This window comes from Pezoporus flaviventris, unplaced genomic scaffold, assembly GCF_033815535.1.
Source record: "Pezoporus flaviventris isolate CSIRO_AGI_PZ_B2104156 unplaced genomic scaffold, CSIRO_AGI_Pfla_v1 ptg000616l, whole genome shotgun sequence".
Taxonomy (NCBI): Eukaryota; Metazoa; Chordata; class Aves; order Psittaciformes; family Psittacidae; genus Pezoporus; species Pezoporus flaviventris.
In genome coordinates, this window is record NW_026893162.1 from 53,134 (window position 1) to 70,977 (window position 17,844).

The 17,844-nt window shown below is 55.1% G+C and overlaps 2 gene segments (V, D, J or C); one reads left to right on the forward strand and one right to left on the reverse strand.

The window, feature by feature from the left end:
• Positions 1 to 1,862: 1,862 nt before the first annotated feature.
• Positions 1,863 to 11,992, reverse strand: LOC133264125 (Ig mu chain C region secreted form-like). The segment is given in 5 exon segments: positions 1,863 to 2,248; positions 3,022 to 3,339; positions 3,731 to 4,063; positions 4,685 to 5,021; positions 11,921 to 11,992. Coding segments are annotated over 5 exon segments (1,446 nt in total).
• Positions 11,993 to 12,020: 28 nt separating this feature from the next.
• LOC133264121 (Ig gamma-3 chain C region-like) lies at positions 12,021 to 17,587 on the forward strand. The segment is given in 6 exon segments: positions 12,021 to 12,219; positions 13,367 to 13,675; positions 14,169 to 14,495; positions 15,081 to 15,413; positions 16,843 to 16,973; positions 17,464 to 17,587. Coding segments are annotated over 6 exon segments (1,368 nt in total).
• The last annotated feature ends 257 nt before the right edge of the window (positions 17,588 to 17,844 follow it).

Below are 17,844 nucleotides of genomic sequence, written 5' to 3' on the forward strand. Positions count from 1 at the left end.
TTAATCATGATTAGTTGGCCTTAGTGATTGATGAGCCTGAAGTAATCATTCATCAGCCTTAATTCATGAAGCTTTAAGTAATGCTCAATCAGCCTTGGTTAATGATTAAATGGTCATTAATGAACCTTAATAATATGATTAATAAGCTTTAATTAATCATTAATAAACCTTAATAAATAAATAGCCCTTAATTAATCATCAGTAAGCCTTAATTAATGATTAGTAATCCCTAAATAATAATTATTAACCATTAATTAATAACTAATGATTAATGAACCTTAATTAATGATTAATACGCCTTAATTAGTCATCATTAGACCTTAACTGATTATTGATAAGCAGTTATTAGCCCTTAATTAGTTATTAATGAGCCCTAATTAATGATTAGTAAGCCCCAATTAATGATTAATAGGCCCTAATTTCCCCCCCCATGGTCACCTTGAAGAGGGTGACGCCGGTGCTGTAGCAGAGGCTGAGGAGGAAGAGGATGATGAAGGTCACGGCCGTCCATAGGTCGCTGGCGCCTTCCTCTTCTCCCTCCCCTTCCGCCTCCTCTCCCACCAGGACCACGTTGGGATCTGGGGTGGGAGAAGAAGGCTTCAATGGGGAGGACACGACCAAAAACCACCCTTTTCGAGGCCACTTTTGGCCCATTTTCACCCATTTCCCACCCAATTCTTGACCAAAACCCTCCCATGAGCCAAGTGACCTGGAGTTCTTTGGTGCATCACCAAGAAACCACTGTTTTGGGCCAAATTGGGCCGTTTTCCACCCAATTCTTGACCAAAATTATCCTCTTAGTAAAGGGATCACAAGGTTCTGTGGTGGGCACCCCAAAACCCCACCATTTGGGGCCATTTTACCCCATTTTTCGCCCAATTCTTGACCAAAACCCTCCTATGATCAAGGTGGCCATGAGGTTCTTTGGTGGCCATCCAAAAAAAGCACCATTTTTTGTCATTTTGACCCCTTTTCCACCCAATTCTTGACCAAAACTGTCCTACAGCAAAGGAACCATGAGGATCATTGGTGGATGCGCAACCCCCCCCAGCATTTTGGGCCAATTTTGGCCATTTTCCACCCAAAACCCTCTTATAAGCAAAGGGACCATAAAGGTCTTTGGTGGACACCCAAAAAAACCACCATTTTGGACCAATTTTGGCCATTTTCCACCCAAACCCCTCTTATAAGCAAAGTGACCATGAAGGTCTTTGGTGGACATCCAAAAAAACACCATTTTGGGCCAGTTTTGGCCATTTTCCACCCAAAACCCTCCTATAAGCGAAGTGACCATGAAGGTCTTTGGTGGACACCCAAAAAAACCACCATTTTGGACCAATTTTGGCCATTTTCCACCCAAAACCCTCTTATAAGCGAAGTGACCATGAAGGTCTTTGGTGGACACCCAGAAACCCCACCATTTTGGGCCAATTTTGCCCATTTTCCACCCAAAAACCTCTTACAAGCAAACGGACCATGAAGGTCTTTGTTGAACACCCCCAAAACCCCCCATTTTTGGTCTTTCCCACCCATTTCCCACCCCATCCTTCTCCAACCCTCCCTGTGCCCAAAGTGACCACCAACCACCCCTGTTATTCCCCATCCTGTTGGCCAACCCCATCCCATTGACCCTCTTGAGGCCCATTTTGGGTTGAAACCCCACCATTCTGGGGTCTTCTCCCATCCGGACATGCCCGCCCCCACCCCCTATTGAGATGCCAACCCCATAACCACGTCCCCACCACCCCACCCCGCAACGGAGCGCTCCCCCTTCAACCGAGAGTTGGCCAACGGCCTTCCGTTGGGATCAGCCTTTATTGGGGTGCGGAACGACAACCCATCCCACCCAATGAGGGCCCGGCTTAGTAGCAGGTGACGTCGGTGTCGCTGAGCACCACGGAGACGTTGACCATGGTGGGTTTACCCAGGCTCTTGTCCATGTTCTTCTGGATGAAGGTCAATGGGATCCCTTCGTGCCCAACCACGCAGGCGAAGGAGTCCCCCCGTTGCCACTCCGCCACCGGCACCCGTAGCAGGCTATAGAGGCTGAAGGCGTCGCCGTCGGCTTCGGGGCCGAAGGTGGTGAAGCTCCCGGAGGGCACGGGGCGGTCCTGATGGGTCCAAGTGAGCAGGATGTCCTTTGGGGTGAAGCCGGTGGCCAAGCAGGTCAACGTGGCCGTCTCTTGGAGGGACAGCTCGTCGGCGGGGGGCGGGAAGACGTAGACCGATGGGGGCCTCACGACGGTGGCTATGGGGGAGGCGGGAGAGGAGGTCAAGGAGGCTGGGATTGGGCCTTTCCTATGGGGTTTAGACCCTTCCTATGGGGCTTAGTTGGCCATCACCTCCCAGTAGACCGTCCCCGTTGGATGTCCCGGTGGGTTTAGACCCTTCCAGTTGACTTGGACCCTTCCTATAGGCTTAGATGACCATCGTCTCCCAGTAGACCAACCTCTTCCAATGGCCTTTAGACCCTTCCAATGGGCTTAGTTGACCATAGTCTTCCAGTAGACCATCCCCGTTGGATGTCCCAATGGGTTTAGACCTTTCCAGTTGACTTAGACCCTTCCTATCGGCTCTGTTGACCATCGTCTTCCAGTAGACCAACCTCTTCCAATGGGCTTTAGACCCTTCCAATGGGCTTAGCTGACCATAGTCTTCCAGTAGACCATCCCCGTTGGATGCCCCAATGGCCTTAGACCCTTCCAGTTGACTTAGACCCTTCCAATAGACCAAGATCTTCCTCCAGACCAACCTCTTCCAATGAGCTTTAGACCCTTCCAATGGGTTTTAGACCCTTCCTATGGGGTTTAGATCCTTCCTATGGGGCATAGACCCCACCAGTTGACCATCATTTCCCACTAGACCGTCCCTGTTGGATATCCCAATGGGTTTAGGCCCTTCCAACAGGCTTCGACCCCACCAGTTGGCCATCATCTCCCAGTCGACTATCCCCATTGGATGCCCCTTCCAGTTGACGTCGCCCTCATCCAAGCCCCATGGATCCGCAGCTCCGTGCCCTACCTAGCTCCTTCCGGATGGACCTGGTGATTGGTTCCTGGAGCTCCGGGATGCTGACGGTGCACGAGAACCTCTCCCCCGAGTTCCACTCCTCGGCGCAGACCCCCAGGGAGCTGCTGAGCCGATAGAGCCCATTGGGCAGCTCCTCCACGGGCCCCGCCACCGCGTCCAATGAGCTGCCTTTATCCCGGCTCCAGGAGAACTTCACGTCCCAATGGGATTTGAGGTTGGAAACCACGCAGGTGAGGCTGGAATTCTGATGGAGGTACAGGTCCTCCAGCGACGGGGGCAGGATGGAGACGTCCACCACGGGCTTGGGCTCTGCAAGGGGGTCGAGGGGCTCCGGACGTCGGCATCCGGGCAAATTCCACCCCATTCCATCGGCTTCCCCCCCATTTTCCCAGGTTTCCACGAGTTTCCATCAGATTTACACAAATTTCCCTTGGATTCCACCAGATTTCCACAAATTTCCCCAGATTTCCACAATTTTCCACAAATTTCCCCAGATTTCCACAATTTTCCCCAAATTTCCCCAGATTTCCGTTGAATTTCTCCAGATTTCCCCAAACCCACCTCAATTTGACCAGTGTTTTACCCAATTTTCCTCACGTTTCCATCTCCATCATCTCCAATCATCATCCACCATCATCAATCACCCATCTCCATCCATCCCCATCGCCCCCCATCTCCCCCCCATCCACCCCACACCTACCCGAGCAGAAGCTGCTGATGCTGAGCTCCTTGGGGGTGCCCAGCCCCTTGTGGGTCACCCTGCAGGAGAACCGGGTGCCCAGCTCCCACTTGGTCCTGCTCACGTTCACCGCGCTCCTCGCGCCGGACTCGGCCGTGCCGTTGCAGCGCTCGCAGCCCACGTCCTCCCGCTCCACCGCCATCGGCTCTTGGTTCTCCAACCACTCCACCTTGGCGCCCGCCGCCCCATGGCCCTCGATGAGGCACAGCAGGAGGACGTCCCCCTCGGGGTCCTCCTGGTTGGGGTCGGCCAACAGCCTCATGGACAACAGGTGGGGGCGGCAGACTTGGGAACCTAAAGGGGGGGGGGGGGGGGGGCGAGGAGGTTATGGGGGGGCATTGACCCATAGCAGTGGGCATTGACCCATAGTGGTGGGCATTGACCCATAGTGGTGGCCATCGACTCATAGTGGTGGCCGTTGACTCATAGTGGTGGCCGTTGACCCATAATGGTGGCTGTTGAGCCATAGTGGTGGCCATTGAGCCATAGTGGTGGCCATTGAGCCATAATGGTGGCCATCGACCCATAGTGGTGGCCATTGACCCATAGTGGTGGCCATTGACTCATAGTGGTGGCCATTGACCCATATTGGTGGCCATTGACTCATAGTAGATGCCCATTAACCCATAGTAGATGCCCACCAACCCATTTTAGATGCCCCCAACCCATAGTAAATGCCCACCAACCCATGTTAGATGCCCCCAACCCATAGTAGATGCCCACCAACCCATAGTAGATGCCACCAACCCATAGTAGATGCCACCAACCCATAGTAGATGCCCACCAACCCATAGTAGATGCCCACCAACCCATAGTAGATGCCCCCAACCCATAGTAGATGCCCACCAACCCATAGTAGATGCCCACCAACCCATGTTAGATGCCCCCAACCCATAGTAGATGCCCCCAACCCACCTTCGATGACCTCCGTGGTGCTGCTCTGGGTGCTGCTGTGCTCCACCTTGCACTGGAAGCTCTCCCCATTCAAACTGGTGGCCGGGACGATCAACTGGGAGCTGGCGCTGTAGGAGCTCTGGATCCATTGGCTGGGGAAGGTCTCGACGTCCCCCCCCACGTTGGAGACCCAAGTGATGGAGATGGGCGTTGGGAGGAAGCCCTTGGCCAAGCAGCCAATGGAGACCGGGTCCAGGCAGTCGCAGGGCAGCAATGGGTAGACATGGGGAGAGGTGGCTGGGTCTGCAATGGGGTAGGAGACACCACTGAGGACCCATAGGAGGAGGTCAATGGGGACCTAAAGGGGGTCAATGGGGATGGAAGGACCCAAAGGGGGTCAATGGGGACCTAAAGGGGGTCAATGGGGACCTAAAGGGGGTCAATGGGGATGGAAGGACCCAAAGGGGGTCAATGGGGACCTAAAGGGGGTCAATGGGGAGGGAAGGACCTAATGGAGAAGTCAATGGGGGAGGCTCCATAAGGCCCTAAAGGAGAAGTGGGTTTGGTGGTGGCCCCAAAGAGGAAGCGGGAGCCCCGTGCCCCATAGGAGCAGGTCAATGGGGTGGGAAGTTCCCCCTAGGTCTGGTTCCCAGCTCCTCAATGGGGTCACCCCATAGGGGCAATGGGGACGCAAGGAGAGGAGGCAGGAGGAGGTGGAGGAGCAATGGTGAGAGGGTAAATGGGGCTTAATGGGGTGGTAAAGTGGGCTTAAAATGGGCTTAAAATGGGGTTAAAGTGGGCTTGAATTGGGGTTAAACTGGGCTTAAAATGGGGTTAAACTGGGCTTAAAATGGGGTTAAAGTGGGCTTGAATTGGGGTTAAACTGGGCTTAAAATGGGGTTAAAGTGGGCTTGAATTGGGGTTAAACTGGGCTTAAAATGGGGTTAAACTGGGCTTAAAATGGGGTTAAAGTGGGCTTGAATTGGGGCTAAAGTGGGGTTAAACTGGGTTTGAATTGGGGTTAAACTGGGCTTAAATGGGTTAAAATGAGGTTAAACTGGGCTTGAATTGGGGTTAAAGTGGGCTTAAAGGGGGCTTAAATTGGGCTTAAAGTGGGGTGAATCGGGGTTAAACTGGGCTTAAATGGGTTAAATTGGGGTTAAAATGGGGTTAAACTGGGCTTGAATTGGGGTTAAAGTGGGCTTAAAGTGGGGTTAAAGAGGCCTTAAAGTGGGCTTAAATTGGGCTTAAAATGGACTTAAAATGGTCTTAAAGTGGGGTTAAAGTGGGCTTAGATTGGGTTTAAAATGGTTTAAATTGGGCTTAAAATGGTCTTAAATTTGGCTTAAACTGGTCTTGAATTGGGGTTAAATTTGTTTAAATTTGGATTAGACTGGGTTTAAACTGGGGTGAAATTGGGGTTAAAATGGACTTAAAATGGGCTTGAACTGGGGTTACACTGGGTTTAAAACGGATTTAAACAGGGTAAAATTGGGCTTAAAGTGGGGTTGAATTGGTGTTAAACTGAGCTTGGAATGGGCTTAAAGTGGGTTTAGAATGGACTTAAAAGGGGCTTAAAGTGGGTTTAAAATGGACTTAAAATGGGCTTAAAGTGGGTTTAAAATGGACTTAAAATGGGCTTAAAGTGGGTTTAAAATGGACTTAAAATGGGCTTAAACTGGGCTTAAAATGGGCTTAAAGTGGGTTTAAAATGGACTTAAAATGGTCTTAAAATGGGTTTAAAATGGGCTTAAAGTGGGTTTAAAATGGACTTAAAATGGGTTTAAAATCGGCTTGAATTGGGGTTAAAATGGGTTTAAAATTGACTTAACTGGTTTTAAACTGGGCTCTATGGGTGCCTATGGGTCCCTATGGGTCTCTATGGGGAGCCATGGGGCTGCCCCACAGCAGGTGTCAGGCAGGAAACAGGAAGTGTTGGGGGGAAGGGCCTCATTGCACCATGTGTGGGGCAGAGCTGCTGCCATGCGGGTAAGGCTTTCCCTATGGGGCTCTATGGGGCTGGGGTCCCTATGGGGCATTATGGGCCTCTGCAGGACTCTATGGGGCTGGGGATTGCTATGGGTCTCTATGGGTCTCTATGGGTCTGGGGAACCCTATGGGGCCCTATGTGGCTCTATGGGGATGGGGGTCCCTATGGGGATCTATGGGGCTGGAGGCCCCTATGGAGCTCTATGGGGCTCTATGGGGTCTCTATGGGTCTGGGGAACCCTATGGGGCCCTATGTCGCTCTATGGGGATGGGGGTCCCTATGGGGATCTATGGGGCTGGAGGCCCCTATGGAGCTCTATGGGGCTCTATGGGGTCTCTATGGGTCTGGGGAACCCTATGGGGCCCTATGTGGCTCTATGGGGATGGGGGTCCCTATGGGGATCTTTGGGGCTGGAGGCCCCTGTGGAGCTCTATGGGGCTCTATGGGGTCTCTATGGGTCCCTATAGGGCAGGGAGTCCGCTATGGGGCTAGATACAGCTAAGCTATAGTGTGGGGCTCCTATGGGGTAGAAGACCCTATGGGGAAGGGGGATTTATGGGGCAGGGGCTTGCTATGGGGCAGAAGCTCGCTATGGGGCAGGGGGGCAGCTGAGCGGTACCATGGGGTCCCTATAGTGTAGGGGATCCTATGGGGCAGGGTTCCCTATAGAGTAGAGGGTCCCTATGGGGCAGGGGTTTCTATGGGGCTGGCTCCAGCTGAGCTGTGCTATGGGGTCCCTATAGTGTAAGGGTCCCTATAGGGCAGAGGGTCCCTATGGGGCAGTTGAGCTGTGCTATGGGGTCCCTATAGAGCAGGGATCCCTATGGGGCAGGGGGTCCCTATGGGGCTGGCTCCAGCTGAGCTGTGCTATAGAGACCCTATAGAGCAAGGGGTCCCTATGGGGCAGGGGTTTCTATGGGGCTAGATCCAGCTGAGCTGTGCTATAGGGTCCCTATGGGGCAGGGGTCACTATAGAGCAGGGGGTCCCTATGGGTCCCGCTGAGCTGTACTACAGGGACCCTATAGAGCAGTGGGGGACCTATGGGGCAGGGGTCCCTATGGGGCAGCTGAGCTGTGCTATGGGGTCTCTATGGGGCAGGGGTTTCTATGGGGCAGGGTCCAGCTGAGCTGTACTATGGGGTCCCTATAGTGTAGGGGAACCTATAGGGCAGGGGGTTCCTATGGGGCAGCTGAGCTGTACTACAGGGACCCTATAGAGCAGTGGGGGACCTATGGGGCAGGGGTCCCTATGGGGCAGCTGAGCTGTGCTATGGGGTCTCTATGGGGCAGGGGTTTCTATGGGGCAGGGTCCAGCTGAGCTGTACTATGGGGTCCCTATAGTGTAGGGGAACCTATAGGGCAGGGGGTCCCTATGGGGCAGCTGAGCTGTACTACAGGGACCCTATAGAGCAGTGGGGGACCTATGGGGCAGGGGTCCCTATGGGGCAGCTGAGCTGTGCTATGGGGTCTCTATGGGGCAGGGGTTTCTATGGGGCAGGGTCCAGCTGAGCTGTACTATGGGGTCCCTATAGTGTAGGGGAACCTATAGGGCAGGGGGTCCCTATGGGGCAGCTGAGCTGTACTACAGGGACCCTATAGAGCAGTGGGGGACCTATGGGGCAGGGGTCCCTATGGGGCAGCTGAGCTGTGCTATGGGGTCTCTATGGGGCAGGGGTTTCTATGGGGCAGGGTCCAGCTGAGCTGTACTATGGGGTCCCTATAGTGTAGGGGAACCTATAGGGCAGGGGGTCCCTATGGAGCAGCTGAGCTGTACTACAGGGATCCTATAGAGCAGTGGGGGAACCTATGGGGCAGGGGTCCCTATGGGGCAGCTGAGCTGTGCTATGGGGTCTCTATGGGGCAGGGGTTTCTATGGGGCAGGGTCCAGCTGAGCTGTACTATGGGGTCCCTATAGTGTAGGGGAACCTATGGGGCAGGGGGTTCCTATGGGGCAGGTGAGCTGTGCTATGGGGTCTCTATGGGGCAGGGGTTTCTATGGGGCAGGGTCCAGCTGAGCTGTACTATGAGGTCCCTATAGTGTAGGGGAACCTATAGGGCAGGGGGTCCCTATGGGGCAGCTGAGCTGTGCTATAGGGACCCTATAGAGCAAGGGGGACCTATAGGGCATGGGTCCCTATGGGGCAGCTGAGCTGTACTATAGAGACCCTATAGAGCAAGCGGGACCTATAGGGCAGGGGTCCCTATGGGTCCCTATAGGGGGCAGCTGAGCTGTACTATAGGGACCCTATAGAGCAGGGGGGACCTATAGGGCAGGGGTCCCTATGGGGCAGCTGAGCTGTGCTATAGGGACCCTATAGAGCAAGGGGGCCTATAGGGCAGGGGTCCCTATGGGTCCCTATAGGGGGCAGCTGAGCTGTGCTGTAGGGACCCTATAGAGCAGGGGGGACCTATAGGGCAGGGGTCCCTATGGGGCAGGGGTCCCTATAGGGCAGGGGGTTACTATGGGGCAGGGGAGGGCTATAGAGGGCAGCTGAGCTGTACTATAGGGACCCTATAGAGCAAGGGGGACCTATGGGGCAGGGGGTCCCTATGGGGCAGCTGAACTGTGCTATAGGGACCCTATAAAGCAGGGGGTCCCTATGGGGCTGGCTCCAGCTGAGCTGTGCTATAGGGACCCTATAGAGCAGGGGGGGACCTACAGGGCAGGGGGTCCCTATGGGGCAGCTGAGCTGTGCTATGGGGTCTCTATGGGGCAGGGGTTTCTATGGGGCAGGGTCCAGCTGAGCTGTACTATGGGGTCCCTATAGTGTAGGGGAACCTATAGGGCAGGGGGTCCCTATGGGGCAGCTGAGCTGTACTACAGGGACCCTATAGAGCAGTGGGGGACCTATGGGGCAGGGGTCCCTATGGGGCAGCTGAGCTGTGCTATGGGGTCTCTATGGGGCAGGGGTTTCTATGGGGCAGGGTCCAGCTGAGCTGTACTATGGGGTCCCTATAGTGTAGGGGAACCTATAGGGCAGGGGGTCCTATGGGGCAGCTGAGCTGTACTACAGGGACCCTATAGAGCAGTGGGGGACCTATGGGGGCAGGGGTCCCTATGGGGCAGCTGAGCTGTGCTATGGGGTCTCTATGGGGCAGGGGTTTCTATGGGGCAGGGTCCAGCTGAGCTGTACTATGGGGTCCCTATAGTGTAGGGGAACCTATAGGGCAGGGGGTCCCTATGGAGCAGCTGAGCTGTACTACAGGGATCCTATAGAGCAGTGGGGGAACCTATGGGGCAGGGGTCCCTATGGGGCAGCTGAGCTGTGCTATGGGGTCTCTATGGGGCAGGGGTTTCTATGGGGCAGGGTCCAGCTGAGCTGTACTATGGGGTCCCTATAGTGTAGGGGAACCTATGGGGCAGGGGGTTCCTATGGGGCAGGTGAGCTGTGCTATGGGGTCTCTATGGGGCAGGGGTTTCTATGGGGCAGGGTCCAGCTGAGCTGTACTATGAGGTCCCTATAGTGTAGGGGAACCTATAGGGCAGGGGGTCCCTATGGGGCAGCTGAGCTGTGCTATAGGGACCCTATAGAGCAAGGGGGACCTATAGGGCATGGGTCCCTATGGGGCAGCTGAGCTGTACTATAGAGACCCTATAGAGCAAGCGGGACCTATAGGGCAGGGGTCCCTATGGGTCCCTATAGGGGGCAGCTGAGCTGTACTATAGGGACCCTATAGAGCAGGGGGGACCTATAGGGCAGGGGTCCCTATGGGGCAGCTGAGCTGTGCTATAGGGACCCTATAGAGCAAGGGGGCCTATAGGGCAGGGGTCCCTATGGGTCCCTATAGGGGGCAGCTGAGCTGTGCTGTAGGGACCCTATAGAGCAGGGGGGACCTATAGGGCAGGGGTCCCTATGGGGCAGGGGTCCCTATAGGGCAGGGGGTTACTATGGGGCAGGGGAGGGCTATAGAGGGCAGCTGAGCTGTACTATAGGGACCCTATAGAGCAAGGGGGACCTATGGGGCAGGGGGTCCCTATGGGGCAGCTGAACTGTGCTATAGGGACCCTATAAAGCAGGGGGTCCCTATGGGGCTGGCTCCAGCTGAGCTGTGCTATAGGGACCCTATAGAGCAGGGGGGGACCTACAGGGCAGGGGGTCCCTATGGGGCAGCTGAGCTGTACTATAGATACCCTGTAGAGCAAGGGGGACCTATAGGGCAGGGGTCCCTATGGCGCAGGGGTCCCTATAGGGCAGGGGGTTGCTATGAGGCAGGGGAGGGCTATAGGGGGCAGCTGAGCTGTACTATAGGGACCCTATAGAGCAGGGGGGGACCTATAGCGCAGGGGTTCCCTATGGGGCAGCTGAGCTGTGCTATAGGGACCCTATAAAGCAGGGGGGACCTATAGGGCAGGGGTCCCTATGGGGCAGGGGTCCCTATAGGGCAGGGGGTTACTATGGGGCAGGGGAGGGCTATAGGGGGCAGCTGAGCTGTGCTGTAGGGACCCTATAGAGCAGGAGGGACCTATGGGGCAGGGGGGTCCCTATAGGGCAGCTGAGCTGTGCTATAGGGTCCCTATAGTGTAGGGGGGTCCCTATCGGGCAGGGGGGCTCCTCAAGGTCCCTGTGGGTGCTATGGGGTCCCTATGGGTCACTTTGGGGTCCCTATGGGTGCTCTTAAGGTGCCCATGTTGCCCTTAAGGTGCCTTTGGGTGCTCTTAAGGTGGTCTTAGGGTCCCTTGGGGTCCCTATGGGTCCCTATAGGTGCCTATGGGTTCTTATGGGTCCCTATAGGTGCCATTAGGTCCCTATGGGTCCCTATGGGTCAGTATGGGTCCTTATGGGTCCCTATGGGTTCCATTAGGTCCCTATGGGTGCTCTTGGGAGTGCTCTTGGGAGTGCTCTTGGGAGTGCTCTTGGGAGTGCTCTTAGTGCCCATGGAGCCCTAACCCTAACCCATTATGTCCCTATGGGTCCCTATGGGTGCTATTGGGTCCCTATGTGTCCCTATGGGTCCCTATGGGAGCCATTAGGTCCCTATGAGTCCCTATGGGTCCCTATGTGTCCCTATAGGTGCCTATGGGTGCCTTAGGTCCCTATGTGTCCCTATAGGTCCCTATGGGAGCCATTAGGTCCCTATGAGTCCCTATGGGTCCCTATGGGTCCCTATAGGTCCCTATGGGAGCCATTAGGTCCCTATGGGAGCCATTAGTTCCCTATGAGTCCCTATGGGTCCCTATGGGTCCCTATAGGTGCCTATGGGTGCCATTAGGTGCCTATGGGTCCCCCTTACGATGCTCTAACGCCCCCTATATGCTCCCTCCCCACTGCAGCGCCCGCGACGTCCCCTTCGCTGTTCCCATTGGTGTCCTGCGGTGCCGGCCCCACAGCGAGCCCCATAGCGGGGTGCCTGGCGTCCGGCTTCACCCCATTGCCCGTGACCATGACCTGGACCATGGCCGGGGGGGGATCCCCATCGGTGCCCCCCCCCTCGTACCCGGCCTCTAGGCCCACCGGGGGGCGCTATAGGCAGGCGAGCGCCGTGGCAGTGCCTGTGGGGCAGAGGGAGGCCACGTGCGCCGTGGGGCACCGGGCCACGGGGTTCAGCGGCAGCGTGGTCGTCAATGGTGAGTGATGGGGGAATGGGGGGAAATGGGGTAAAAATGGGGGGAAATGGGGTGAAAATGGGGTGTAATGGGGTTATAATGGGGAATAATGGGGTATAATGGGGTTATAATGGGGTTTAATGGGGTATAATGGGGGATAAGGGGGTTATAATGGGGTGAAATGGGGCTAAAATGGGATAAAATCGGGTTAAAATGGGTTATAATGGGTTATAACGGGGTGAAAGGGGGAAAATGGGGGGAAATGGGTTTAAACTGGTCTGAAATGGGGTTAAAATGGTGTAAAATGTGGTGATATGGGGTAAACCAGGGTAAAATAGGTTATAAAGGGGTTAAATTGGGTAAATGGGGTGTAAATGGTGTTAAAATGGGGATAAAATCGGTTAAATTGGGGTAAAATGGGTTAAAACAGTGTAAAATTCAGTTAAAATGGGTTATAATGTGTTAAAATGGGTTATAATGGGGTTAAAATGGGTTGAAATCAGTTAAAATTGGGCTAAATGAGGTTTAAACGGGGTGAAGTGGGGTTAAACTTGCTCTTCTTTATGTCCTCCACCTTCCCCTTTTCATCCTCTTCCATCTTCTCCTCCATTTTCTTCTCCTTCTTTTCCTTGTCCTTGCCCTCCTCCATCTCCTCCTTTTCCTCTTCTCCTCCTCCATCTTCTCCTCTATCTCCTCTTCCTCATCCTCCATCTCCATCTCCGTCTCCTCCTTCTTCTCTTCTTCCTCCTCCATCTCTTCCTCCTCCTCCTCCATCTCCTTCTCCTCCATCTCTTCTCCTTCTCTTCTCCATCTTCATCTCCTCCATCTCCTTCTCCTCCATCTCCTCTTTTCCATCTTCTCCTCCATCTTCTCTTCTTCCTCCTCCATCTTCTCTTCCTCCTTCTTCTCTCTTCTTCCTTCTCCATCTCTTCCTCTTCCTCCCCCATCTCCTTCTTCTCCATCTTCTCCATCTCCTTCTCTTCTTCCTCCTCCATCTCTTCCTCTTCCTCCTCCATCTCCTTCTCCTCCATCTCTTCTTCTTCTCTTCTCCATCTTCTCCTTCTCCTTCTCCTTCTCTTCCTCCTCCATCTCCATCTCCTTCTCTTCTCCTTCTCCTCTCTTCTTCCTCCTCCATCTCCTCCTCCTCACCCCCCTCCACCCCCCCCAGTGTCCCCCCCCTCCCGCTCTCTCCCCCCCCACCTCGAGGTCCTCCATTCCTGCTCCGGGGGCTCCGTCCACCTCCTGTGCTCGGCCTCGGGCTTCTCCCCTCGCCCCCTGCGCCTCCAATGGCTCCTGGACTCCGAGCCCGTGGACCCGGCCCCGCTCCTCATCGAGGGCCCCAACGCGGACGGGACCTTCCGGGCCAGCGCCCGCCTCAACCTCACCATGGACCAATGGCAGGAGAAGACCCTGGCCTGCGGCGTCACCCACCCGGGCACCAGCACCAGCCTCGAGGTGCCCGCCAGCAAATGCTTCAGTGAGTGCGGACCTGGAGGGCTCCATGGGGCTCCGGTGGGTGGTGGGGGGCTCCATTGCGTTGCATTGGGCTCCGTTGGGTGGTGGGGTCTTCGTTGGGTGGTGGGAGCTCCATTGGGTTCTATTGGCTTCATTGGGTGGTGGGGGCTTTGTTGGGTGGTGGGGGCTTCATTGGGTGGTGGGGTCTTCATTGGGCTCCATTGGGTGGTGGGGGCTTCATTGGGTTCCATTGGCTTCGTTGGGTGGTGGGGTCTTCATTGGGCTCCATTGGTTGGTGGCATCTCCGTTGGGTTCCATTGACTTCATTGGTTGGTGGCATCTCCGTTGGGTTCCATTGGCTTCGTTGGGTGGTGGCATCTTCATTGGGCTTCATTGGGTGGTGGCACCTCCATAGGGCCCCATTGACCTTCAGTTGGGTGGTGGCACCTCCATAGGGCCCAACCGGAGCCCCTTTGGATGGCGGCACCTCCATTGGTCTCCTCTCCCCTTGCCAGTCACCCCTCCGGACTCGAGCGCCATCCAAGTCTTCGTCCTGCCCCCGTCCCCATTGGACCTTTACGTGTCCCAGAGCCCCCGGCTCCGCTGCGTCGCCACCAGTTTACCCAGTGACGAGGGCCTGGAGATCACCTGGAGCAAGGACCAAGGCCGGACCCTGAGCTCCAACCTCCTCCAAGTCAAGGCCCAGTTCAACGGCACCTTCACGGCCACCAGAGAGGTCCTGGTGTCCACCAGCGACTGGGAGAACGGGATCGCCTTCAACTGCAAGGTCCAGCACAGGGACCTGCCCTCTCCCATCAGCCGCAGCATCGCCAAGAAGCCAGGTAGGGAGCCATAGGGTGGTGGCATCTCCATAGAGTTCCATTCACGGTGGTTATGGGGTAATGGGATCTGTGTTTGTGGTGGTTATGGGGTCTCTGGGCTCACATTGGGTTGGTTCGGGTGATGGCATCTCAATGGGGTCCATTTTACAATGGCTTTTGGGTGGTGGCATCTCCATAGGGTTCCGTTTATGGTGGTTATGGGGTCTCTGGCATCCCATTGGGTTGGTTTGGGTGATGGCATCTCAATGGGGTTCCCCTATCATCGATTTGGTTGGTGGTGGCATCTCAATGGGGTTCAGTTCATAGTGGCTATGGGGCTCTGTGGCCTCAGTTCAGGTGCTTATGGGGTCTCCGGCATCACATTGGGTTGGTTCAGGTGCTGGCATCTCAACGGGGTCCCCCCATCATGGATTTGGGTGGTGGTGGCACCTCCATAAGGTTCCCTTTATGGCCGCTCTGGGCTGATGGGCTTCATTCCACAGTGGTTATGGGGCGTCCCAAACCCCGATCCACATCACCATGATCCCGATGGCACCTCAATGATTTGTTCCCCCCCCACCCCATTTTGTCCGTCCCCCCCTATAGGCAAGCGCTTGACCCCCAGCGTCTACCTGTTCGCCCCTCCTTTGGAGGAGATGAGCAGCTCCCGCCCCACGTTGAGCTTGACGTGCCTGGTGCGAGGCTTCTACCCCGAGTCCATCTCGGTGGAGTGGCAGAAGAACCAGGACCCGGTGGAGGCGTCGAGCTTCGAGACGACGCCGGCCATGAAGGAGAAGATGGGAGACGCCTCCTTCTTCCTGTACAGCCGATTGGAGGTGAAGAGGGAGGAGTGGAACAAGGGGACGACCTTCGTGTGCATGGTGGTGCACGAGGGGCTGCCCATGCGGTTCATCCAGCGCAGCATCAACAGGAGCCCCGGTAAAAGGAAGTGAGGTGGTGGCGTCTCTGTGGGGCTGGGAATAAAGGAGGAGATGGCTCAAGCGGTGCGTGTGGTTCTATGGGGAGAGGGTGGTGGATGGAGGTGGGTGATGATGATGGAGATCGAGATGGGTGGAAGTGGGTGGAGATGGATGAGGGGTGATGGTGGTGATGGATGGAGATGGATGATGATGGATGGAGATGGGTGAAAGTGGATGGAGATGATGATGGGTGATGGTGATGATGGATGGAGATGGATGATGGGTGATGATGATGATGGATGGAAATGATGGATGGAGGTGGATGATGGAGACGGAGATGGATGGAGATGACGGAGGTGGATGGAGACGGGTGGACATGGGTGGAGGTGGATGATGGGTGATGATCATGGGTGGAGATGGAGATGGATGAAGGTGGATGATGGATGATGATGATGATGGTGATGGATGGACGAAAGGAACTGGACCTTCCTCCCATCTACGGGGGCAAGAGGTGGAAGAAGAACTGATGGGAGGTGGAGGGAGGTGGATGGGGATGGGTGGACATGGACGGACATAGATGGAGATGGATGATGGATTTTCCGAGCAAATTTGGGAAAATCCATTGAAAATTATAGAAAACTGGGGGGGAAATGATGAAATTTGAGGAAAATCTGGGAAAATGAGGGTGAAACCAGGAGAAATTGGGGAAGATTGGGAAAACAGGGGGGAAACGGAGGAAATTTGAGGAAAACTTGGGCAAACTGGGGGGAAATGGAAGAAATTTTGGGGAGATTGGGAAAATCAGGCAGAAACTGAGGGAAACCGGGCAAAATTTGGGCAAAATCAGGAGGAAACTGAAGAAATTTGGGGAAATCGTGGAAAATTGGGTGAAATGAGGGGCCAAGGAAGGAAATTTCTGGGCGAAATTCTGGGTGAAATGAGGGGAAATCAGGGAAAAACTGGGGAAATTCGAGGCAAATAGAGGAAAATTTGGGTGGAAACAGAAAAAAATAGGTGGAAATGGGGATAATTGGGGGAAATTGAGGGAATTTGAAGCAAATTGAGGCAAACTTGGGGAAACCGGGGGGAAACCGAGGCAATTTGAGGAAAATTTGGGGAAATAAATGAAAAAGTGGGAAAATTTGAGGCACATTTGGGCAAATTAGGGGAAAATTGAGGAAATTTGGGGAAAATCAGAGGAATCAGGGAAGAACTGAGGGAATTTGAGGAATATGGAGGGAAATTGGGAGAAATCTGAGGAAAAAATGGGGGAATTGAGGAAATTTAGGGGAATTTGTATGGATAATGGATGGAGGTGGGTGGAGATGGTGGTGGATGGAGATAATGATGGATGGAGATGGATGGATGGAGATGATGATGGATGGAGATGATGATGGATGGAGATGATGATGGATGGACCACCATGTCCCCCCTGTCCCCACCTGCAGAGATGCTCCTCCCTGAGGACCTTTGCCATGGTGACCCCGATGTGGCCAATGGGCCCTGGGACACTGTTGCTGTCTTCATCACCCTCTTCCTCCTCAGCGTCTGCTACAGCGCCACCGTCACCCTCTGCAAGGTGGGGGTCCTATGGGGCCTCCTATGGGGCCTATGGGGCCCGTGGGTGGTGGGGAAGGGGGAGAGATGGAGGTGCTGTGGGAGGTGGAGGAGGTTTGGGGGTTCCATAGGTGGTTGGAGGGTGGTTGGATGGGTCATTGGGTGAGGTTGGCCATTGGTTAGTCATTGGGTGGTCACTGGGTGGTCACTGAGTGATGGTTGGCCATTGGGTGGTCATTGGGTGATGGTTGGCCATTGGTTGGCCATTGGTTGGTCATTGGGTGGTCATCGGGTGGTCATTGGGTGGTCATTGGGTCATTGGGTGATGGTTGGCATTGGGTGGTCATTGGTTGGCCACTGATTGGTGGTTGGCCATTGGTTGGTCATTGGGTGGTCACTGGTTGATGGTTGGTCATTGGGTGTTCACTGGTTGATGGTTGGCCATTGGTTGGCCATTGGTTGGTCATTGGGTCATGGGTGGTCATTGGTTGATGGCTGTTCCCCATCCGCAGGTCAAGTGGGTCCTGGCCACCCTCCTCCACCTCAAGCCAAGCCCCCCGCCCCACTACAAGAACGTCATGAACCACGCGGTCTAAAGCAGGGGGGTCTCCCATTGGCTGCTGGAGATGAAGCCACCAGGAGACCCAATGGGGGGGGTGGGAGGGGAGGGATGGACAACGGGCGGCCATGGCCATTGGAGAGGAACAGGAGGCTCCAGGGAGGGGCTCCTGTCCCTGTCCTCCACCCCAGGTCCTTCCCAGCCCCATCTTGGGGTGAGGACATACGGAGAGGGGGGACCCCACAAGCACCTGTGGTGGTGTAAGGGATGGCCATCAGGTCTACCTCCTATGGGGGGCTATCATTGGGGTCTGTATTAGGGCCATCAGGTCTAC